The sequence below is a fragment of the Zootoca vivipara genome, chromosome 7, assembly GCF_963506605.1.
Source record: "Zootoca vivipara chromosome 7, rZooViv1.1, whole genome shotgun sequence".
NCBI classification, from domain to species: Eukaryota; Metazoa; Chordata; class Lepidosauria; order Squamata; family Lacertidae; genus Zootoca; species Zootoca vivipara.
Window position 1 is genome coordinate 9,785,875 of NC_083282.1, and position 24,316 is coordinate 9,810,190.

General features: G+C 41.1%; 2 protein-coding genes across 8 annotated transcripts in view; one reads left to right on the forward strand and one right to left on the reverse strand.

Annotated features, from left to right (window-relative positions):
- RNF2 (ring finger protein 2) lies at window positions 1-17,841 on the forward strand. Of its 3 annotated transcripts, none has more exons than XM_035121343.2 (7): window positions 1-129; window positions 10,500-10,588; window positions 10,852-11,012; window positions 12,822-13,037; window positions 13,671-13,943; window positions 14,162-14,333; window positions 15,555-17,841. In XM_035121343.2, exons 2-7 carry the CDS (start codon window positions 10,502-10,504, stop codon window positions 15,654-15,656), a joined length of 1,011 nt encoding a protein of 336 aa, XP_034977234.1. In that variant the 5' UTR covers window positions 1-129; window positions 10,500-10,501; the 3' UTR covers window positions 15,657-17,841. The 3 variants fall into 3 exon arrangements, with proteins under 3 accessions (XP_034977234.1, XP_060132637.1, XP_034977235.1); XM_060276654.1 differs by lacking the exon at window positions 1-129 and adding an exon at window positions 4,046-4,332; XM_035121344.2 differs by lacking the exon at window positions 1-129 and adding an exon at window positions 4,372-6,936.
- TRMT1L (tRNA methyltransferase 1 like) overlaps window positions 16,062-24,316 on the reverse strand; it is a 22,703-nt gene continuing 14,448 nt past the window's right edge. For all 5 annotated transcript variants that reach the window (XM_060276652.1, XM_035121339.2, XM_035121341.2 and 2 more), the window contains 5 exons: window positions 23,931-24,009; window positions 22,325-22,491; window positions 21,907-21,966; window positions 21,561-21,687; window positions 16,062-21,477 (listed from right to left, as the gene is read on the reverse strand). In XM_060276652.1, the coding sequence (XP_060132635.1) occupies window positions 21,252-21,477; window positions 21,561-21,687; window positions 21,907-21,966; window positions 22,325-22,491; window positions 23,931-24,009 (659 nt within the window). In that variant the 3' untranslated portion in view covers window positions 16,062-21,251. The remainder of the gene's footprint in view (window positions 21,478-21,560; window positions 21,688-21,906; window positions 21,967-22,324; window positions 22,492-23,930; window positions 24,010-24,316) is intronic.

Below are 24,316 nucleotides of genomic sequence, written 5' to 3' on the forward strand. Positions count from 1 at the left end.
CCTCAGCCCTGGCTGCCGGGAGAGGAGGCGGCGGCGGCGCCGACGGCGGCGGCAACGACGACGGGCGAGAGAGCCGAGCCACGGGGAGAGAGCGGGCCAGCCACCGAGAGGCGGCGATCAGCGGGGCCGGTGAGGAGAAGGCGGAGGCGGAGGAGGGAAGCGGGGGGCAGCTGTTTTAATGGGGGGTCTCTCCCTCCCACATGGAGCTGGAGAAGCCTCCGTTTTTTGGGGGGGGGTTGCGGATCCTGTGCACGTTTACTCGGGTGTAAAGGGGTGGGGGTGCTTGCTCCTCGCCTCACCACATCTTTCTTCTTCTTCACCCCCCCCCACCCACCCCCCAATAGTAACAATTAAGGAAGAGAGAGAGAAAGAAAAAGGTTGGGGCGCCTTTCTTCCTGCTGTCCCTGGCACGGTTGTCCCTCCCCGCCCCCTTTCGCTTTTATTTCATTATTGTTGTTGTTGTTGTTATTATTATTATTATTATTATTATTATTATTATTATTATTTTCATTTCGCTTTCAATTTGTATACCGCCTTTCTGTGTTAACAATACACAAGTCGGTTTTCCTCTTCTTCTTTAGCCATTAACCCGCCCACTCCTCCAAAATAATAACAATTAAAGGGAAGAAAAAGGGCTGGGGCGATTTTCTTCCTGCCGTCCCTGGCACGGTTGTCCCTCCCCGCCCCACTTCGATTTTGTTTCTTCATTTTATTTATTTATTGTTGCACTTTCAATTTGTATACCGCCTTTCTGTGTTAACAATACACAAGTCGGTTTTCCTCTTCTTATTTAGCCATTAACCCACCCACTCCCCCAAATTAATAACAATTAAGGGTGAGGAAAAGGGCTGGGGCGATTTTTTTTCCTGCCGTCCCTGGTTGTGCCTCCCTTCCACTCTCGATTTTGTTTATTCATTATTATTATTATTATTATTATTATTATTATTATTATTTTCTATTTCACTTTTAATTCATATGCCACATTTCCGTGTTAACAATACACAAGGCAGTTTAGAAGCCACAGAAACAACAAAAGGATTGTGCACACCTTACAACAGTCTGGTCCGATGCAAATCATAATTGGGGAAGGTGGTGATCTCGTTTTTTAAAAATTATTTTTTAAAATTGTATTGATTAAATTCATACGCCAAACGTTTCACCTGAAGATTTCCTGGCAGTTTGCAAGCATAAGAATATGGAATAAAAAACACAAAAATGCACAATACAATGGCGTTTTAGGAAAGGTGCCCCCAAATGTCGGCACCGCTCTCCTATTGCCCTCCCTGCCACAGTTCCCCTGGTTGCATTAATGGGAAGATCTCTAGGAATTATTTACTTATCATGCTGTATTTGCAGCTAACAGTAGAACATTGGCTCTCAGGTGGACAGAGGGCATGTAGGAGTACACTATCTCTTTAAAAGAGAGATAAGAGGAAAAGGTGTGCTTTAGGGTGGCATCTTGCTTGGCACCCATCTTGTTTGTGATCAGTGGGTGTTAGAGGGTGCCTTTGGAGTATCTGTTGGTGGAAACTCCCCTGAGTCAAGAGTTTTAACTGTTGTAAGTTGTTTGCAGAACATTGCTTGGCTGATTTCTTGTTTCCCTTGGGAGGTTAGAACTACAGTATGCTTGCTAGAGAGAGGTCTGTAAATTTAAAGGGATTTCTCCTGTGAGTTCTCGCAGAATTCCCAAGGATGATGTGGGATGTCCCAGCTCAGAGCACCTAGACTAAAAGAAGCGCTAAAAGTATTTCAGTCTGACAAGGATGCCATTTCATTTATGTGTCGCTAGGCTTATCAGAAGAGTAAAAATGGCTTTGTGATAATGTGTTCATTTAAAGTGGTGCTGGTGTGTTTTTCTTTACAATACCAAAGCTTGTTCCATTTGTAGTTGAACCAGAGATAGGAGATTTGTGATGGGATGTCCTGCAAGTTTTTTTTTTGTAATATAAAAAACCCTATTTACATGATTAAATGTTTGACTGTTCAAAAAAGGATTTGCTCAACTGAACAGTCAAATAATGGTCAAAAAGCACTAGCACATAGAAAATATGTTGTACCTCTGCCCATACCAATCAATAGCCTGCCTATACCAATCAATCAACAGGTTGTTTAATACATTATGCTAATTACAAAACCATGAAATTAAAATGTTACGGTTAATGCATTATTATAATCGTTAACAAATTTTACCTTTTATAAATGTTAATGTTTTGCTGAATTTCTCTTTGAAATTTACCCTGGAACAACAGTGTCAACTTACAGTTCAATTTAAAAAAAGCGGTCAGGGTGAAATTCAACACTGCACAAGTAGAATACAAGCTCATGTAATGAATCCTTACCATCCCACCGAAGCCCCCAGTAAAATACCTATTTATCTACTTGCACTGGCGTGCTTTTGAACTGCTAGGTTGGCAGGAGCTGGGACAGAACAATGGGAGCTCACCCCGTCTTGTGGATTTGAACCTCAGAGCTTCTGAGGCTCTGCACCACCCGCTCCCTCTGAAGCCCCCAATACCCCCTTTCAAAAAAACAAAACCTACTCCAGAGGACTGCTAGGGACTTATCAAACACTGGGTTGCAGGAGTGGAGGAATCTTCCAAAATTGGAAGGTAGAGTTTTGTACTCTGCTAGCACAGGATTATTCCATCAGATTTTTGGGCATTCTCTCACTGCAGTGCTATACAGCTCATCCCACATCCTGCTAAGTCTCTCCCCTGACTCTCTATGGAGGCTTTCATGGGGGTAGTGGTGGCTGAAAGGTGAGGAAAAGAATCCATGTGTGAGCTTGTCCTCCATGTGCACAATGTTGAATATTGTTGAATCTTTAAAGCCCTAAACGGCCTCCCTCGGTCCAGTATACCCGAAGGAGAGTCTTCACCTCCATCGTTCTGAGGTCCAGTGCTGAGGGCCTTCTGGCGGTTCCCTCGCTGTGAGAAGCCAAGTTACAGGGAACCAGGCAGAGGGCCTTCTTGGTAGTGGCACCCACCCTGTGGAACGCCCTCCCACCAGATGTCAAAGAGAAAAACAACTACTAGACTTTTAGAGGACATCTGAAGGCAGCCCTGTTTAGGGAAGCTTTTAATGTTTAATAAATTATTGCATTTTAATATTTTTGTTGGAAACTGCCCAGAATGGCTGGGGAAACCCAGCCAGATGGGCAGGGTATAAATAATAAATTATTATTATTGCCCAATGTAATTAAAACAGAAATAAAGCAAAGTAACAGTGACTACAAAGAAAGGGCAAGTGTCACTTTAAAAGTGATCTGCTAAGTAGACAGAAAGCCCATTCTTCAGGCATAATTAACTTAATGAAGTATTTGACTATGGTCAAATAATAGTGCCCAACTGACAATATCTGACCAACGTCTGTCCAAAGGCAAGGTGGTTCTTTTAAAATGAGATTCAGAAGCAATACAAAATACACAAGTGAGTGAGAAGATAAAAGATTTTGTTCTAAAACAGCAAGCAATTATATATATACCAAGCAAGCACTTCAATCTGCCACTTGGAAACCCTCAAGAAGCCTCAAAGCGACTCCCCCAGATAGCCTCAGTTTGCACAGCCCTGCAGCTGATCAGTCTGTGCACGAGCTTCAGAGAAACTCTGCCCAAACCGTCAGATTTTATAGACAGCCTGTGTGGCTTCCAAGACTTGACTACATGCAGATCATCCATTAGCCACTCCCTCCCAATGCCTCACTTTCTCAAAACATGAGAGAATGTACCCAGCACTATCCTCCCAAACTGATTAGGCAGCTGGGGGAGGGGGGGCTTCACCTCTTTCCAACGTTCCCAGAACATCTAAGACTGTTCTCAAAACATTCATCATCAGAAACCTAACAGGAGAAGGAGGGGGAAGGGATAGAGGCAGGGAGGGCTCCGTGTCAGGCCACTAACTCCTCATACATTTTGTCTTCCAGATGCATTTTCCATACAACCAGTCAGCGCTAGCAAACATGCAATCCCTATTTAAAAAATGTGTGGGGAAGAATGAGGATGGAGATGGGGTAAACCTCCGCATGGCTCACCATTTTCCCTAACAACTCTCTCCCAAGTCTTCTGTTTGTCTTAAGGGGAAAACATTCTCAGGATGCAAAAAGGCAAAAGAATTAACTACCCACGCACCCTACTTTTCAGTGCCTCTGGGAAACCCACCAGCAGGACATGAAAGCAAGAATCCTAAAAACTTAAGAACATCAGAAGTGCCCTGCAACTGGGTCTGGCCAAAGCTGGCCCATGTAGTCAAGCAGCTGTTCTCACAGTGACCAACCCTCTGTTTCTTTCCAGTAGCTGGTATTCAGAGATATACTGCTTGTGAACATGGAAGCTCAGTTAAGTTAATAACTTATGGCTGATTTGCAAATGTATTACAGAGGAGCTCTGCTGGATTTGATAAAATGGGCCATCTTTTCCAGCATTCTCTGGGGAGCCCACAAGGGCAGCACAGCCCCTGTTGCTCATGATGCCAAAAATGCAAAAGGATTAATTACTTTCCACAGTGCCTATGGGACACCGTCCTCACCCCAAGCCATTTCCCCTAATCTAAATCTCCTCTCAAAGGTCTTATTTCTCCCAAGGGGAAAACATGCTCATGATGCAAGAGAATTAACCATATTCTTCAAAGCATCTTGTCGGTTGTCTCGTTATATCAGGCACCAGTTTGAACCTGAGGGTGGCATTCCATCATGTACAGTTGGCTATGTTCCAGCTGTGCAAAAATCAGAGGTTTGGACACATCTGACCCTACATCCAGACAAACTAGGTATTATGACAGTTCCAGGACACATTAGAGCCAGATGAGCACTTGAGGAGAGTGTGGAACCAGACCAGTGAGGGGTGTAGTCTAAGGAGGAGGCATGGCCTGTAAAGGGTCACAAAAGCAGGCACAGAAATTTGGAGGGCCATATTTGGTTCCCAAGCCTGAGGTTCCCCACTCCTGCTTTACATGAAACTCTACTTCCCCTCGGTTAAGTGAGTTATGGGGAAAACAGCATGTGAGATTCTTGGGGCGGAGTATTCTTTCTTAAAAGAGTAGAGGTGTAAGATGAAGTGTGCCTCCACTACAGTCGTAGTTGAAGTGCCTCAACTACAGTCGTACCTTGGCTCCCAAACACCTTTGGAGTCGTTTCGGCTCCTGAGCAATCGAAAACCAGAAGTGAGTGTTCCGGTTTTCGAACGTTCTTTTAGATGCTGAACGTCCCACGGGGCTTCTGCGGCTTCCAATTGGCTGCAGGAGCTTCCTGCAGCCAATCAGAAGCCGCGCTTTGGAAGTAGAGTGTTTTGGAAGTCGAACGGACTTCTGGAAAGGATTCTGTTCGACTTCCAAGGTACAACTGTATTGGAAATGAGAGACTGTTTAAAACAAATCGTGACTGATCAATGCTTCATTCTTGCCCTTGCTTCTAAAGAAAACAATTATCAGCTACAATTTTTTCATCCAGTAAGGTGCTTCCAAAACAAAATGCAGAAAGATTCAGTGTGGTCTCAAAACAGTATAATTTTGCTATTAAGAACAGGATAGCACTATCCTGTGGTCCATTTTACTGTCATTTAAATTGGTACAATGGTGTTTGTTCTCTTTTTCTGGATTTTTTAAGATTAGTTTTTTTTTATTGTTCACATCCTTTTAAAAATAGAAAGGTGATTTAAACATTCAAAGCACTTTTGTTACATTCATCATACAACAGCTTGTTGAAATCAATGGGTATGATTTAACTCTCCCTTTTAATGAACTCTTCTGTAAAAAATTATGAATTATAACATAATGGGGAAATATTTGCTGCTGCATTGAATCCAGAATATGTAGTCTTGTCTGAAAAGTTTCACAATCTTCTCTTGCTTTCATCCTCCTGAATCACATAATTCTAGGATGTAGACACATTTCCTTTACTTGTGTGTGTTAAACAGCAAAAATACAGTAGCTGCCTATCTACCTGTTCAACCATTATGAACTAATTGGGAGAAATAAGTGGATCAGTCTTGAATGGTTTACTACTGTTCACATTTGGCTTTGACAATCAATGGAAAAAAGAGAAGTTGGTGTTTGTTTGAGTAGGTCAGGTCAGTAGGACAGTTGCTTAAGCTCAGGCAAATTGATCATGACTGAAGGTAGAGGAGAATTCAAATAAACTGGGCATGGGTAACGAGTTGCCACCATAGATTGTTTAATTAGCCCAGTGTTTCTTTAGGCGCTAGGCAAAAATGTTTCTCTATAACCAGGCCTTTGGCAGATTAAACAATCTATGGCCTTTTAAAAGCGGTTGTGGAAGCTGGGGTTATTGGCTTGCTTTCGTTTTGTTTTGTTGCACATTTTGTGTTCTTATTTTGCACTTTTATGTTGTGCACCACCCTGTGATCTTCAAATTAAGAGTGGTATACAAATTTGCTTAATAATAATAATAAAGTGTAATAAATAAAAGCTTAAGGGTCACTTCATACAAAAAGAGCATTAACTGTGGTTTCCATAATATAAATTGCACCTTCCCTCCCCTCCTCTTCAAAATGTACAAAACCAAAGGCATCTCAATCACTGTTTATATTTGAAAGCAAAGAGCACAACTTGCGTATGTGGATGTTCTTAATAAAGACCGCTGTGTGCATATTTTTATACTGGGAATTGATCTTAGAGCCCCATACGGTATATAAATCGGTCCTAACAAAGCAAATACAGTTTCTCTCTCCAGGCATGGGGCTAACTAGGCAAATGGAAAATGAAGAGGCCATTCTTTATTTTACTTAAGCCATTTATACCCTACCCTACAATGTTTCCACTTGCAGGGCAGCTTACACGAAATAATAAAATTAACAACAGTTCAGAATATAATCAGAATGTGTGTGCTTCATGAGCTTTGGGACGAGGAATGGGGAAGGAAACAGAAGCTCTGCAGCACCATAGCATTTCTCCCTTGGTCCCTAGCAGCAATCAGTACAGTGAGGTGTGTATCTGCAGCGGACTTTTTCAGACCCAATCAGAGGCATTCAGCTTATCCCCCCCCCCCAATCCATCATGTGTTGCTTTGAGTAGTTGCTAAACTAACTGCTACAGCAGCATAATGTTCTAGTTGTGGTAATTTACATCTGCTTGTGTCCTTGGGGTGCTGGACATGTTCTGTCAAGGAGATTGCTGATTATTAGCCATGATGCACTCTTAACATTCAGAGACTGTGTGCCCTAATGCTTACAAGCTTTCTGGAGGCACAAGTCATCATGTTCAGTGCTTTTGAAACTTGATACAGCGTGGATTTATTGAAGGAGTTGCATTCCTCCAATCTTGCTGTACTCCACTTGTCAGTAGTAAAAGGTTTTTAGAAGAATTTGGAACAAGAGAAAGTTCTTAGAGAGCTGGTCAGTCTGTATCAAATCACAAAAAGTGTGCATTTGCTACAGTCTTAACCACAGCCAAGATATATGTTGTGTGGCAAATGGAATTTAAAACGTTCTTGACTGAGTGCTAGGTCAGGTATTTGCTTAACAGATTTCACAGAAATTTTCTTTATGGTTGGGTTTTTTTTTAAAAAAGTTGAGAATTATTAATTTTTTTCCTATGTAATGCTTCCATGTTTATTTTTTAAAAATATATCACACTGTATTTTTTTAAAAAAACACACCATTCTGTACCTGTTGAAAACCTCCCTTCAGAAGCTAAATGCATTTGAAGTAATGAGGTAGCCCAGCTAATGTAGGCTCCCACCCTTAGAAGTGGAATGTACAATTTCTTCCACCATCCAAGTTCCCTTTGGCCCTTCTGCATATATTTTAACGGCATCCACCTTGAATATATTGGCATCCATTTCATGTTCCATTTTTTCCAGATTCCTAACCCTGTTTTCCTTGGGCCTATTTTCTTCTTCCAAGCCGTGTTGATGTCTCTATTAAATATCCCTTCCCTTCCTATTCCTTCGTTTATTTCATTTTCCAGCCTTATCCATTTAATCCCATCTTTATATCCAATATCTCTTAGATTTTTTTAATTGGAATGTTTCATAATAGAATTCTAAATTCGGTATTCCCCATCCCATCTCTTCTTGCGGTGCGTACTTTACTGTGTCTGGGGTTCTCACTCTTTTGCTCCCAAAAATCCAATTTTTGAATGCGTTATTCCATGTTTTAAACCATATTTTCCTAATGGGTAGTGGAATTACTTGAAATAAGTATAGGAGTTTTGGTACCAGAAACATTTTGGCCACTCTTACCCTGCCTAGAATAGATAGATTCTTATTTTCCCATGATTTTTTATTCTTCTTAATCTTCCTCCAAACTTTTATTTATTTATTTATTTACTTTACTAGGTTTACATAACAAAAGCATAAGTTCATTCCACGTATCTCTACAATTTGCCTTTTTTTCCCTTTCCCCCCAGTCCTCCCCCCTCCCCCCTGATCGGGACTACCTTCTTCATACCTTTAACCATGTACACAGTCTGTTCATTCGTGCTTGTATATTCGGGTTGGCTTCTCTTCTCATGAGGTGCCCAAAGTATTGGAGCCTCAGCTTCAGGATCTGTCCTTCCAGTGAGCACTCAGGGCTGATTTCCTTCAGAATGGATAGGTTTGATCTTCTTGCAGTCCATGGGACTCTCAAGAGTCTCCTCCAGCACCATAATTCAAAAGCATCAATTCTTCGGGGATCAGCCTTCTATATGGTCCAGCTCTCACTTCCATACATCACTACTGGGAAAACCATAGCTTTAACTATACAGACCTTTGTCGGCAAGGTGATGTCTCTGCTTTTTAAGATGTTGTCTAGGTTTGTCATTGCTTTTCTCCCAAGAAGCAGGCGTCTTATAATTTCGTGACTGCTGTCACTATCTGCAGTGATCATGGAGCCCAAGAAAGTAAAATCTCTCACTGCCTCCATTTCTTTCCATTCTACTTGCCAGGAGGTGATGGGACCAGTGGCCATGATCTTGGTTTTTTTGATGTTGAGCTTCAGACCATATTTTGTGCTCTCCTCTTTCACCCGCATTAAAAGGTTCTTTAATTCCTCCTCACTTTCTGCCATCAAGGTTGTGTCATCTGCATATCTGAGGTTGCTGATATTTCTTCTGGTAATTTTAATTCCAGTTTGGAATTCATCCAGTTCAGCCTTTCGCATGATGAATTCTGCATACAAGTTAAATAAGCAGGGAGACAATATACAGCCTTGTTGTACTCCTTTCCCAATTTTGAACCAATCAGTTCCATATCCAGTTCTAACTGTAGCTTCTTGTCCCACATAGAGATTTCTCAGGAGACAGATGAGGTGATCAGGCACTCCCATTTCTTTAAGAACTTGCCATAGTTTGCTGTGGTCGACACAATATAGTGGCAGTGTATTGCAATAGGATTTGGGGATCTGCTGGAATTCTGGGCACATACAAATAATTTAAAATTAATGATGTTCAAAAACTGAATCTTATTTCAACAATGTAGCTTAAGGGATATTTATATTTTTATAAAATTCATCAGCTGATAAGTTTTTATACATTAAGCACGGCTTCATGGAAGATGTTTTTATATTTGTGTGATAGAAAATGTGTAGCTCTAATGACCTTATTAAAACTTATTAGTTTCTGCTGACAAATATAATAACCTTCTTATGGCTTAGTGACACTTAATGTCATAAACATGTTCTTAATTTTCTGCCTTCACATAAGAAATTCTGCTGTGCCTATTAGTTATAATATTGGAGACAGCTGCAGTAGTATATTAGTATTTTCTGTAGATAATCAGTGTTCAACATTGGTACAAAAGATGAGCTGATAAAGAACGAAATGGAATCTGAAATGGAAACAATATGCAGTGCTTTGGACTCTAAACCCTTTTAATTGAACTGGAAATTAAAGAGGAACAAAAACTGCAGTGTTACTACTTTGTAGAAGTTGCTTGTCGGCTGGTATATGTCTTCCTAATAAAAGAGGCAATCCTACTATCGCTTCAATTGCAAAATGGGAACAAGATATTGGCCCATTGGTTCACCTAGGAATATTGACTTCTTGCTCACTTGGAGGCCCACAGTTTTGGCTGGACTTTGTAGGCAGCCACAAGTCATCTAACTTCTGCAGAAGAATGTGAGGAAGGCAGATAGCTGCCGATTGCAACACATATTCTCAGCTACTATTTACTACTAAGACTAGCTAAAACTTGATTTCTGCTTCCATTGGACCTGAGGGAAGAATGGGTCATTATTCCACTTCACACTGCCTCATGAGTTGTCAAAAGTGTCATGAAGGCCTGGCATGATTGCTGTTGCTTCTTATGAGAAGTGATGAGAGACATGCTGCTTCTGACAGGGCCTGGCTTTGAGGAGGAAGTGAGACAATGATCCCAGACCTTCCAAAGTCCTCTGGAACAGAGCAAAGGGGCTGGGTTGGTCACTTACTCCACACAGTGCTGTGCAGTCCCCCGGAAGCAATGAGAATCACATTGTGTGTGTCTTGTGAAATAAGTCCACCTGTGAAAATGCCCAATCTGCATGACCTCTTAAAATGCTTGATTTTCATGTTTCTCTTTTCTTCTAGCCATGTCTCAGGCTGTGCAGACAAATGGAACGCAGCCTTTGAGCAAAACATGGGAGCTCAGCTTGTATGAACTTCAAAGAACACCTCAGGTACTAAAGAGATGTTGTGTGTGTGTGTGTTTTTTTTTTTATAAAAAAACATCTTTGCTTAAGTTACAGATGTGAATGCACACTGCCCCCCCAAATGCTAATTTATCAGCTAGAGTATTGCAACAAAACTCAAATCTTACTTGCATTTGCCAGAAATAAAGAGGAAATGTTTTCCATGATTATTATGAGGCATTTTAAAAAATAGCAACTTCAGCTTGGCCAGGAAACAATTGCCTGAAACTCTATATAACTTTTATCATTAGGAAGCAATAACAGATGGCTTGGAAATAGTGGTGTCACCACGAAGCCTCCACAGTGAGCTGATGTGTCCCATTTGTTTGGATATGTTGAAGAACACCATGACTACTAAGGAATGTCTGCATCGTTTTTGTGCTGATTGTATAATCACAGCCCTGAGAAGTGGGTAAGTATGGTGATACAAGCATCTTTAAAAAACTCTCTACAGTGGTACCTCGGTTTACAAACAGTCCCATTTACAAACGCCTCTGTTTACGAACGCCGTGGACCTGGAAGTGTTTACATCCGAGTTCCGCAGCGTCGGATGCGCAGATGCGATCTGCGCAGCGTGCACAGAAGCGCTCTATCGGCGCTTCGCACACGCTCAGAAGCATGCTTTCGGCGAGCGAACGCCTCCGTGGAATGGATCACGTTCGTAAACCGATGTTCCACTATCTGGATTGGTTACAGAACTTGAGAAGTACCTTGGGATTCTGGGTAAAATGTAAAGAACCTCCCCAAAAATTTTTTTAGTATTCAAGTAAGCTTTATTCAGAGTAGACCCATTGAAATTAACAGCCTTCTGTCATGAATGCTTTAGTTGAGATTCCTGCATTGCAGGGCGTTGGTCCCTTCCAACTCTATGATTCTATGTTCATTAATTTCAGTGTGTCTGCTCTGAGTAAAGCTTAGTTGAAGATCACCCTTTTACTTTACTCCCCCCCCCTCCCTCCCCAAAGTTGACAGCCAGCCAGGGCCACAATTCCCAAATCTTAATTGTTTAGCATTAGAGGATAGAGAAGCATTTGCAGTTACTTTATTTTTATTCTGTCCTTCCTCCAAGGAGTTTACATGGTATGGCTCCCCCTGATGGATTAGATCCTAACATTCCTAGGCACTCTGTGTCCTGATGAATGGTAGAGTCCCAGAAGCGTGTATTTGGAGTGGATGCGTCGTGTAGTAATAAAACACGCTGAGTAAAAGAAAAACTTTTACTAAAGGCAAAAGGCCTTCGTTACAAAAAAAAATTCAGAGAAAAAACTGCAAACATGAGGTACAAATGAAGGTGACAGAGAGAATGATCAGCTCACTGAGTGCACAAATTTATCTCTCATAGCTCAGCGTGACCTTCAGATAGTCAAAACCATGGGTAGGCAAACTAAGGCCCATGAGATGGATCAGGCCCAACTGCCTTCTGGATCTGGCCCGCAGACGGTCTGGAAATTGCCACATGGATCGCCAGCGCGTGCGTTGCTCTTGCATCATGGTGCTCTTGCATCATTCCCCCCCCAAAAAAAGTCTGACCCCCCCACAACGTCTGAGGGACAGTGGACTGGCCCCCTGCTGAAGAAGTTTGTTGACCCCTGGTCAAAACAATATTTGCAACAGAAATGAACCTTCCAGAATTAACTAGAATCTTCCAGCATTTTCCAGTTTTTGCCCTCAAAGACTTTAGCCATGACGCCCCATCCCAATTTACCATCACAACCAACTTGTAGAATAGAGACTTGACTCAGTGTCACCCAGATAACTTCATATCAAGGTTTTGAACCTAGGACTCGCTGGTTCAAGTCAGGTACTGCACTGGCAGCAAGAAACTTCTTGGTGTCTTTTTCTGACTTAAGAAGGGGACGTGTAAGGAATTGTGTCTCTCGATTCTCATTCCCCACCTAATGAGTGATTAGCTGTAATACCTCAACAGCTAGGTTAAGGAACTGAAGTGAAATACCTCAAAATAAGCTTAGCCTTTACCAACTAGTCTAGAAACCTGTAATGTCTAACTGAAGAGTAGTAACTGAAAATAAGCAACTGTGAAGTGAGTATAACAAATCTGTTTGCATCAGGTGCTTGAATTGTGTGATGTGCAAAATGTGACTATATCCAATACGACAGGGTTTGGCAAGCCATATTTCAATAAGAAGGGACCAATTAAGACTGTTACAAAGCATGATATGAAGAGCATACTTGTGGAACTGTTTTTCTCCTTTTCTCTTAGAAACAAAGAATGCCCTACTTGCCGTAAAAAACTCGTTTCTAAGAGGTCACTGAGACCAGACCCAAACTTTGATGCCCTTATCAGTAAAATTTATCCAAGTCGTGATGAATATGAAGCCCATCAGGAGAGAGTTCTAGCAAGGATCAGTAAGCACAATAACCAGCAGGCTCTGAGCCATAGCATTGAGGAGGGTCTGAAAATCCAGGCCCTGAACAGGTAAGGGACTCCAAGTACTTGGGAATTAGAAATTGGAGGGTGTGGGGAAGTGCAGCTTAGTGCTAAAAAACATGATTGGGTGCAAAAGGACTTACGCTCAAACCCAGGATTTCAGTTTAAAAATTATGCTACCAGAGTTGTGAGAGGTATTTGTTTAGGTTTTGAGAACTGCTGTTACAGATAGACAGAAGTGGGCTAAATGGTTCCTATTCTGCAAGGCAGATTAATATGTGTTATGTATGATCCTGCCCATTTTTGTCCATACAGTAATTGGAAGATGACTAAGCTTAGTAAGCTTGTTTCATTTAATGAGCTTTTGCAGGAAAACAGAAACCTGTTTTAATGATATCTGGGGTTCTAGAGTCCACCTCTGCAACAGTCATGCCTTTCTACATTTGGCATTCTTGCACCGTGCTTCAGTCCTATATGAATGTTTCTTGGGATCTGAGAAACTTAACCCTTCAATAGTGGAACATGCTAAACAGTGGTTCTGCATTGATTGTGTCAGCTGGCAGTTTGTTTTGAGATCATGGGAGTCTTACTAATATATTTGATAGCTTGTGTGAGGTCTTTGAAAATGACTTGCTGAAGAGGTTGCATGACTTACTTGAACATGTTATCTATGCTTCTTAGGTTACAGAGAGGCAAGAAGCAACAGATAGAGAATGGCAGTGGAGCAGAAGACAACGGTGACAGCTCGCATTGTAGCAATGCTTCAACTCACAGTAATCAAGAAGCTGGGCCAAGTAACAAAAGGACAAAAACCTCCGATGATTCTGGGCTAGAATTGGATAATAATAATACAACAGTTGCCATAGACCCAGTATTGGATGGTGCAAGTGAAATAGAACTAGTTTTCCGACCCCATCCTACACTAATGGAAAATGATGACAGTGCACAGACAAGGTAAGCCGTGGTTTTCGTCCCTTTTTTCAGAAGGTGTTGTGTACATGTTAGTGATCTAGTCTTTTGTGAAGGGATGTGTGCGCTATTCAGGACAAGCTCTTGGAAGTGCTCAGTTGCTGCCCTTTACCTATATTTCGGATCATTTTGCTTGTGGATGTTTTTTTAATTGCAGTCATTTATTTATTTTTGTACATGGGTTGTCTTTGTTCTTGCTGCAGGTACATAAAGACCTCTGGCAATGCCACAGTTGATCACTTGTCCAAGTACCTAGCTGTGAGATTGGCCTTGGAAGAACTCCGAAGCAAAGGAGAGTCAAATCAGATGAATCTTGAAACAGCCAGTGAGAAGCAGTACACAATTTATATTGCTACAGCTAATGGCCAGTTTACTGTGAGTAGCTGATTCAGCTAAAACCATAATTGGGAGAAAATAAAGTGCCACAGCTTTAAGATACTGCTTTAAGTCCTATTGAGAAATTCTTCTCCATGCACAGGGCTAAATGCATGGAAAGGAAGCAAGACCACATCTCTTGGCTCTGCTGCCAGAGCCCTGCATCCTCTCCAGAACATCCACAAAGGGGCACCTACTTGTGTTCAGGTGAGCATGCCTAGGCACCCCTTTGCAGATGTCCATACTTGCCCTGTTGATGCCAGAGATGGATCTGCTATGGCAAATGACTTAAAGGGAGAATGTGTGGAATTTCTGAATAGGATTTTTATGTACTTCTGTTCCTCTTGAGGCTGATCATGCAACTTGTATGAAGTGGGCCTGTGAACTAGGAAACATAAGCACAACATTGGTATAAAATCAGTGTAAATAATTACATGGTCAAGCTGCTTAAAGAGAGAGCGTGGTATATAGCAGCTGGGGTGTTGAGCTTGGATTTGAAGAAATCCCAGATTCAAATCTCTGCTCATCTGGAAAGCTTTCTGAATGGTCACTAACAAGTGCTCATCTTTGAGCCTATCCTACTTGTGTAGTTATGTTTAAACCAGGGGTGCAGAACCTTTTTGAGAGCAAGGTCTGCATCCCCTCTTGGGATTTGGAAGTGGCCAAAGTGTGGTCACCACCACAGATTTACACCATGCTGTTTTTAACCTATTGAAGGAAGGACAAATGAAATGGGTCTATGTTAGAAAAGGATTGTGATGCAATTTCTCTGCATTCGGGCTGCTATTGAGCCAGGAGAGCTTTGGGGCGGTTTCCCACCCCATGTTTAACAAAGCTTAGCATCAATCCTAAGTGCTGTAGTTATTTAACTGCTTTCCACAGGTAAACGGGTACCTAATTACTGTAGTAGTATATGCCCTATTCTGCTAGCAAGAATCATTTTGTAAAAGAACTGTAGACGTGTCAAAATACAGCAAAGCATCTTAACTGTATTTGTAGCTGCTTCTTGCTTTAGAATTGGGAGTTGAATTGACATCTGGATTATATTAGACTATTTATAGATTGCTGTGCCTAAACACTCTGTCTCTTTAATGCTGTTTGCAAGCTGTGATTTGTCAAATGTTTTGTTATTTTCCTAGCTATGTCTTCTGTTCATTTTCAAGTGGCAGCAACACTGGCTTAGTTTCTGATTTTTGGCACTAATTCTGACTTTGTCTTTAGGTTTTAAATGGCTCCTTTTCCTTGGAGCTGGTCAGTGAAAAGTACTGGAAAGTGAATAAGCCCATGGAGCTGTACTATGCACCAACAAAGGAACACAAATAAGACTGACAAAGGCTTTGAGTTGGAACTGTAATGGCTTTTATAGCTTTGGTTTACTTTAAATAAGCGAAACACCATCTTCTGCATCGTGGAGAACTGCTTCAAGACTTGGATTCCTTGATGAAATACCCTTATTATTAGGCAGTATTTGGTGTGATACTTGTATATATTTTCCCTGCCCCCTGGAGGACTGAATGATCGGTACATTCCACCATTGCTGTCCAATCTGCTTTTTTTATTTGGTAGCTCTTGTTCTATGTGCACGATCTTAGGTGCAGCAAAGATTCCCTAGGGGGTATGTGTTCATGGTGGCGGGCTTCCATCTTGGCAGACATGTACTAGCACCTTGAGAAGTGTTGATAAGAGGCAACAGAGTTGGTTGTAACATACTCTTTTTTCCTACAGCAATGTTAAAGCACATATGGCCAGAGTAGGCTTGCTGATAAACTGGCTACCTGTGATGCTAAAGGAACTGCTGATGCTGGGGGCCAGAAGGGATATTCATGGCAGTAAGCAAACTCTTACACATTGTTCGTGTAACGAGTTCTTCCATTTGTTAAATTTAAAATAGCTACTTGTAACACCAGCTGTTCCCACACAGGCAGCAACCCAGAGAATGGGTACTTTCCCACCAGCCCTAGTGCAATTCCTCTTTCTCAAGTTATAGAGTAGCCAGGGTTCTCTTGGCTAAGAACCTGAAACACACTTTGCATTAAGAGAACCATAGTTAACTTTAGCACAGGTTAATTTTTGTGTTAATGTACTGATTAACAGTTCAGGAGTGAGAGGGGAGGGACTGCAAGGAGGGAATGTATGTTTCTGAGGCTGGCTCACAATTCCACTGTGCTGTGTGGAGCTAGTGTTATAATATATGCATTGGCCCGTTAAGGGGGAAACCATGAATACTGATACATTTTAGAACTAATAACCCCTCAGGTGGTTTCAATATAAAGTACAGTAACTAAAGTAAGGCAAACATCCCTCTATACCTGCACATCTTATAAATTTGTGGGATTATTGATGTGGAATCTTCAGTGTTTTGAAGTAAAAGGCACAGAAAGTGCTGGCACCATATCTTTTGCAGAGCAATGAGAGAGTTTTCTTCAAAAATATTTATTAGCCATATTAACAACACTTGGCACTTAGAGTCTTAATAAATAAAATGTATTTGCATTTTTTAATTTCACATGGGCATGCTTTCAGTTGTTGGTTGCTGTGGGCATCAGTAGTGTATCATTTTGAGCATAATTATAATATACAGTGGTACCTCCGGTTACGAATTAAATTCGTTCTGGAGGTCTGTTCTCAACCCGAAACCGCTCGTAACATGAGGCACGCTTTCGCTAATGGTGCCTGCCGTGCTGCTGCCGTGCGACTTGCGCTCGCATTCTGGGGCAAAAGTAGCAACCGGGAGCATCTACGTCCGGGTTAGCGGAGCTCATAACACGCAGCGTTTGCAAGGGAGATGGTACATAACACTGTAGTGAAGAGTGCCACCATTCTATAAGGACGAAGATCACTTTATTCCACTGTAATCCTTTCATTCCCACTGCAGTATATAGATATCTGCCTTTTGTATTGGGAAAGGGAATGTTCCTAATTAGGGTTGAGCTTCAAAATTGCGCACTCAAGTGTCTTGCTTTCCCTTAATATCCTGGCCTTTTAGGAAGACCTTCAGAGGAAACATGGCTTTCTGCTCTTAACTTTCTTTTAGCACTGTCGTAAAATGCTCCCATTATGAATATCTCTTCAATATCAGACATTCCAAAATTATGCTAGCAGTATGTGCCATGAAATTTACAATTACAGTACTAGAAGTCGGGGTGGGAAGGGAAGTTGTACCATGCCTGTTTTGGTTTTGTTCAGTATATTTGGTGTAATGTACAATTTATATAGATTTCTAGTGCATGTCCACTAAATATAATCAGGTTTGTTTTTATGTGAAAAAAATGCTTTTGTATGGGCAAATACCTGCAGAGAAACAAATTTGCATTGTGATTTACCCAAGATAATGTTTAGCCCTGTAAGCAGATGAAATGTCTGTAAAATTCTGAAAGCTTATCTACCTAGGGGATGTGTGGTGGTCCCAGCTTAGTGTGGGAGAATGTGAATTTTTACTTCCATGTTACAGTGAATTCACTAAGTATTTATATTTACTTTAATACATAAAGTAGCTGTTTTGATCAAACCATTGCTCTGTGACTTTAGTACTGTGACTAAATTACACATATCAGAACATGTTGCATCTTCATGTCTGCTACTGCCACTCTTTCACAAGCAGAGCCTTTGGAATGGCTGTGATTCTCGGACTTCAAGGCACACACACACACCCTGAACACCTCAAGGGAGGTGGGAGAAATTGTAAAGAGGAATAAGATGTAGAGTAGGTGGTATCTACTCCCTGGCCAGCCAAGAACTGACCCCTTAGATTTGTGAGGCTGTCTGCACCCTTTTATAATCCCATCATTCCAGTGTTAATGTAATTTAAGAAGAAGAGTGTTTAGAGCTGCTGCTCTTGTGTGTGCCTTTAGGAGAGGGTCAGAGAACTTGTTTTTATTCCAATTCTACTACCAGTGTGACTCCATTCTGGAGCAGTTGCCTGTAGGGATGGACACACAAGTACATGCAAGGGTCCTCTGCCATTTCATATAAGGAAGAGATGGTTGTCTCTTTAAAATAAAATCTACTTTCAAAAACACAAAATGGGTACCTCTTCAAAAAGGGAAGCCATGAATAATTGCACATTAACATCTGCTTATATTGGTGTACCGTGTTTCTCATAAGACACGTCTTATATTTATTTTTTCCTCCTCCTCCTGCGGCCGGCATTGCTGCTGCGCCTATCACTATGTCTTATTTTCGGGGTATGCCTTATATGCCTTGAATGCTTAAAAATCCTGCTATGGCTTATTTTATGGGTATGTCTTAAAATATGAGAAACAGGGTATTTGCAAGTACAGTTGTACCTTGGTTCACAAATGCCTTGCAAGTCGAACGTTTTGGCTCCCGAATGCCACAAATTTGGAAGTGAGTGTTCCAGTTTGCGAATGTTATTTGGAACCCTAACGTCAGACACCGCTTCTAATTGGCTGCATGAGCTTCCTGCAGCCAAGCCATGCATTGGTTTCTGAATGTTTTGGAAGTCAAACAGACTTCCGGAACAGATTCCGTCTGACTTCTGAGGTACCACTGTAGTCTGCTGCTATATTAGCATGCACCCTCAATTAGAATTAGTCATAATTTACCCAGTCTTGGACTTTCTGGAATGACACTTTACTAAAATCAGTAACCTCAGTAAATGTATAGCTGTGCCCTGTGGTGGTAATCTTGTAATATCATTGTATAATATAAGAAAAGTTAGAACACTAAAAAACAACCAAATGAAGCAGTCCATGAAAAGTGCTGCAGTACTAAATGTAAAAATGGAGAGGAAATCCTGATCTGAGTATTTACACACAAAGAGAAAAGGGGGGCAGTACCAAACACAGGCAAAGCCTCAAAATGGTACTGAAAATATGATTTTTATAAAATATGTTCAACACATTTTGGTGATGTCAAGAGTACTTACTGAAAGAACCATATAAATAAAACCATAATACAAATTATATACATCACACTTAAAAAACAAGATTATGCCTTATTAGTACAAACCTCAAATACAAATCAACATCAGTCACATCTTGACATACTTTTCAGTATAAAACTTCCTAATGTCATAGACAATGCTTTTACAGTGGAACCTCGGTTTACGAACACCTGGGTTTACGAACACCGCGGACCCATCTGGAACGGATTAATTCACTTTCCATTACTTTCAATGGGAAAGTTCGCTTCAGTTTATGAACAGACTTCCGGAATGAATTGCACCCATGCTTCGGGTTAAGTACGCTTCAGGTTGAGTACTCCGCGGACCCGTCTGGAACGGATTAATCCACTTTCCATTACTTTCAATGGGAAAGTTCACTTCAGTTTATGAACGCTTCAGTTTAAGTACTCCGCGGACCGTCTGGAACAGATTAATCCACTTTCCATTACTTTCAATGGGAAAGTTCGCTTCAGTTTATGAACGCTTCAGTTTATGAACAGACTTCCAGAACCAATTGTGTTCGTAAACCGAGGTACCACTGTATATGCATAAAATCTCTAAAAATTGGAATTGCAAACAAATATAATCTATTGATTTTCTTGGTAAATATACAAAAGTGAGGAAATTTGAAAGTCGAAGGAATAGCTTTTTTTTAAATTGTAGTTTAATTTCAGTACCTTAAGTGTTACTGGTAGGTTGCTTTCAGGTTGCTGGCCTAAAACTAGTCTTAGTAACTATAAAATATTTTAGTTTTTGACTAGTTGTTTATATATACTAAAATGGCTAGTCTTAGTTGTAGTAAACTTTTTGTTCCTTCCTCTTCTTCAGCACCCCTTTTTATAAACCTAAAAGGTCAACAGATTATTAGAAGAGTGTGCAAGACAATAAATCAATAGCTAATACTTGGAGCTGGTACACCACCACCAGTGGGTGGGGAGCTTTGGTGTTGTGAGACAAAAGGCAAGGAGAAAGAAGCTCACTGTCTAGATCTCTGGTTTCTTGGGGTGGGGAGTGAGAAAGGAAGCAGCCGCTTGGTGACAGTCCCACAACATGAAAACTTGTGGGGTGGGAAGAAGAGATGAGAGTGCTGCAAATGGGTTAAGAAGAAAATGGTCAGGAATGGGAAGCACCAGTTGTCAGGGTGGAGCTGTCCCCCTTAATTCATGGGTTTGGAGATAAATTATGTTTTTAAAAATCCAGCATGTCTTAAGTGGAGGCCCAATACTAGAATGGCAAGTATGAGGAAAGCGGAGATTCCTAGCAGGAGGAAAAAGGAGTTGCCACAGATGCACAGAGAAGATGGGGTAAGCTACTGCAAAACAACCTCCAATTTATGCCCCCCTCCCATTCTGGCAGGGAGTGAGCAGTGGGGCACAGTCACCCTACTCAATTATACTTTTAAAGGGAGTTATTCATATGAACTATAAAATAGATTGACAATTTAACATGGATGGTCTTGTGACGAGTAAGTTGGAGTTTGGTAGTGAAAAGTGTTTAGATGTGATGTTGTGGTTTGTATGGTTATTAGCTTGAGTTGGATATTCAATATCTGCCTCTTTAGGAATATAGCCAATCTTGGCTTGTTCAGCTACCTTTCCTTTGTTACCTTTAAGCTTCTCAAAGGCGTATCAAATGAGGGGCTTTCAGTCACAGCTGAACAGCAGAACACTTTATTAACAGGTGCTGGTAATGCTTGCACCCACACCCTCAGCCCCCCTCAGCTCCCAGCTCCCTTTGGAAATATTATAGATCTGAAGAAGGAATTAAAAGAAGAGGGAAGTTTGTGGTCACTGTAGAATAACCTTAAAGGATGCATGAACATATAAATAACAGTTTGTAGCTGAACTGTGATATTAATCTGAGCACAGGTGCTCTTCAATAGTCTTCTAAAAGTGTCCTGAAACAGGTAAAAAAAAGCTGAAGGGTCACAAACAAAATACTACATCTTAAGGAGACTGTTGGTTCATTTATAACACAAATCTTCAAATAGGACCATTTTTGCAGAGGTTACTTTATGTGCTTTCTTCAGCAAAGTCACCATCAGCTCCTACCTGAGACTCGTCAGAAGCCTGCAAAGAGCCCTCGGATTGCCCTCCCATATATGTGGGTGTACTGTACTTCACAAGGATAGATTTCAACTGCACCAGGGGGGCATTAGTTCGAACACCCATCGGATCAAAGTGAGTCCGGCTTACTCGATAGCCAGCTTGAGAGAGATAATGCAAGAACTTATTTAACCTGGGGAGAAAAATGAATGCACAAAATCAATGCCTTTTTCCTCCTTTCAATCGGTTACATTTAAAACACAACAGGTTGCTTACTTTGGCATGTTCATTCCTTTAATGCTGTGCCTGTGAATATTGTAATAAAAGGCAGGATGCTCAGCACTGCTTTCTAATTTCTGGCGCTTTGTTCCATTTTGGGTGTTTTCATTATTTTTTCTTTTTCCTGGAATATAAGAGTAACTTAAGGATAAGAAACACACACAAAAGCCTCTAAAATCCAGCTAATCTGAACAGTGTGACTTAGCTTTATCTTACAGTGGAAAATCTTCACATTTCATAAATTTACATTTAAGAACTAGTTTGCTGCATGAATGACTATAGTAATAACTCCTGCCCACCTCTCTTTGGTTCCACATACTATGCTAGATTGACAGGGACCTACCATGTACAACGTAGTAATCTGCTGCGGTATCTGGTGTCTTAATAATCACACCACATTCTTCTAAAACGAAAAGAAATCAGATTTACACTGAAGTCATTAAAGGAAAAAAGTTGATTTGTGAGCAAATGGCTATCAAAGGGGAAATGAGTGGAATTTTACTGCTGTAGCAAAAAGGTTTATTTTATATTACTGATGGTTACCATGGCTTTGATGCCTTCATCTGAGTAGTATGGCACATGTTGAAATCTCAAGGTCATATCTGTTTTTTGATGGCTTTCACACTTTTCTGACACTGAGTTAGCAATCCCATTTTAAATTTACTTACTAAAAAAGTAAGTCACCACTACAATTCACAATTGCTGCCTGGAGTGCCCCTTTTACCTAGCAAGGTTTGTAAAACCTTTCATTGTCTTCTTACCTTGTTTGGTCTGGCTGGTAGGACCATGAATTGAAAACTGCTTGAGAATTGTGCACTCTGCTTCACATATTAGTGTTTTTAGAAGAGGCTGGATGTCTTCCAAACCATACTGAACTGCTTCAAACAACATTCTTCTGAGAAATCCAGTGTTGAAGAGGGATCCTGACCTGCAGGATAACAGAATTACAATATCTACCTAGATGAATTTATTTGAAAAGTAGAACTTCTGTTCCTTTAAATGTAGGAGAGCAACATCACAGTGGAAGAAAAACACAGCCCTGTTAGCTGATTTTGTTCCTGTTTTAAAATCTGTTCCATGTCTGCATAGCCACTAGCCCAGAGCCCCAGTAGGGCAGGATTCAGGCCGAAGATCAGCTGTACTTTTGGGACTTCTGGTGCCATTCCATTAATAATAAAATATTGAGAAAGCATTTAAATCAGTACAGAATTTACTTAAGTATGTGTGTCATGTGCACAAGTCTTTTCTCCAGGCTGCAAATGGGCCTGTGGGGCCCCAAGAGGCTGGCAACTCTTCAGCTCAAATAATAACTGGCAGTAACTTGCCCAATGCTTTTGGTGAAAACCTGCTTTCGGGCGCTGAAAGAATAACCACCTATAATTCAAACAATGTAATTCCTAATGCAAATTGAATGTAAGAGTTCTGTCTCATTAAAACTACTATGTCTATTTCATATACAGTGGTACCTTGGTACTTGAACAGCTTGGCTCCCGAGCAAATCGGCTTCCGAACGCTGCAAACCTGGGAGTGTGTGTTCCGGTTTGCGAACGTTTTTCGGAAGCTGAACATCCAACACGGCTTCCGCGGCTTCCAATTGAGTGCAGGAAGCTCCTGCAGCCAATCAGAAGCCGCACCTTGGTTTTCAAACCGTTTCGGGAGTCGAACGGACTCCCGGAACGGATTAAGTTCAAGAACCAAGGTACCATTGTAATTAGTTCTGAATGTTTTTATATTGTTTGAATAATAAAGTTGTCAAATTTCAGTGTCCTCAGAGAAGATTTCTGCAAATACATTGGGCAGTTAATTTTATTAAATGTTTCCTATTATACATCAGTACCACTGAGTTTCGCCTTTCTCCTTCTTTTGTATTTGGTGCTGCCATTCCCCCTCCCCTTAGCCTTTTCTAAAAGTGCTTTGGTGAATCACATCTAGATAGTGGCAAGCATGTGTTAGTCATAACATATTACATGGGCTCCCTCCCCTCAAGATTCCATCCCATACCTGCCTATTCAGAAGTAAGCCCTACTAAATTCAGTGAGATTTACTCCCAGATCGGTGGGAATAGGAATGCAAGCCAAGTTGCAATAAACACAGAAATTAGATGGTTTGTTCATTTCCTACCCTTCTCAATATTTGTCACAGTGAACTGTCCTAAAAGTGAAGAAAGAACAGTATGTCCCTGGTCTGTCATTAGGGGAGAGGTCCTGTAGCCACATCACAGGACAGTGATCACAGCCACCTGCTCTGCACTGATTTTTGAGAGTGTCTTCCCCCTGCCAAGACATGGGCGGCCAGAGAGTGTGTCATAGCTGTTGATGCTTCCGTAGGAATGCCACCACCCAAATGAGGATCTAGGAAAATACATACCACAAAGGACCAAGTTCCACTGCTGTCTTGCCAGTCATGCGGCTGTGGCAGTCACATGGGAGCTGCCGGTAAGGGTTCTCTGTATAAAACAATATTGGCATTTATTATCTAAACAAATGTTGGGAGACTTGTATGTATAGAAAACAATGAACACGGTGGAAACCTGGTAATAGGGTATGTCCATTAAAAAATAAAGCTTGAAAACTGTTTTTCACAGTGATTTAAATATAGCTCACATGGTAGCTATTATTAGGCCCAGGAGGAGTCAGGACACTGTGCAATGAAAATGCAATTTCAGAACTGTGTGGAGTGGCTCAGAATATGGGGTTAATTTTTTTGGGGAGGGGGATAATTATGTGTTACACCTCACAAAATTTAATAAGTTC

Coding starts and splice junctions, on each gene's coding strand:
- RNF2 (XM_035121343.2), top strand. CDS start 10,502: ATGTCTCAGGCTGTGCAGACAAATGGAACGCAGCCTTTGAGCAAAACA. Junction 10,589..10,851: donor AACTTCAAAGAACACCTCAG/GTACTAAAGAGA, acceptor TTTTATCATTAG/GAAGCAATAACAGATGGCTT. Junction 13,038..13,670: donor AAAATCCAGGCCCTGAACAG/GTAAGGGACTCC, acceptor TATGCTTCTTAG/GTTACAGAGAGGCAAGAAGC.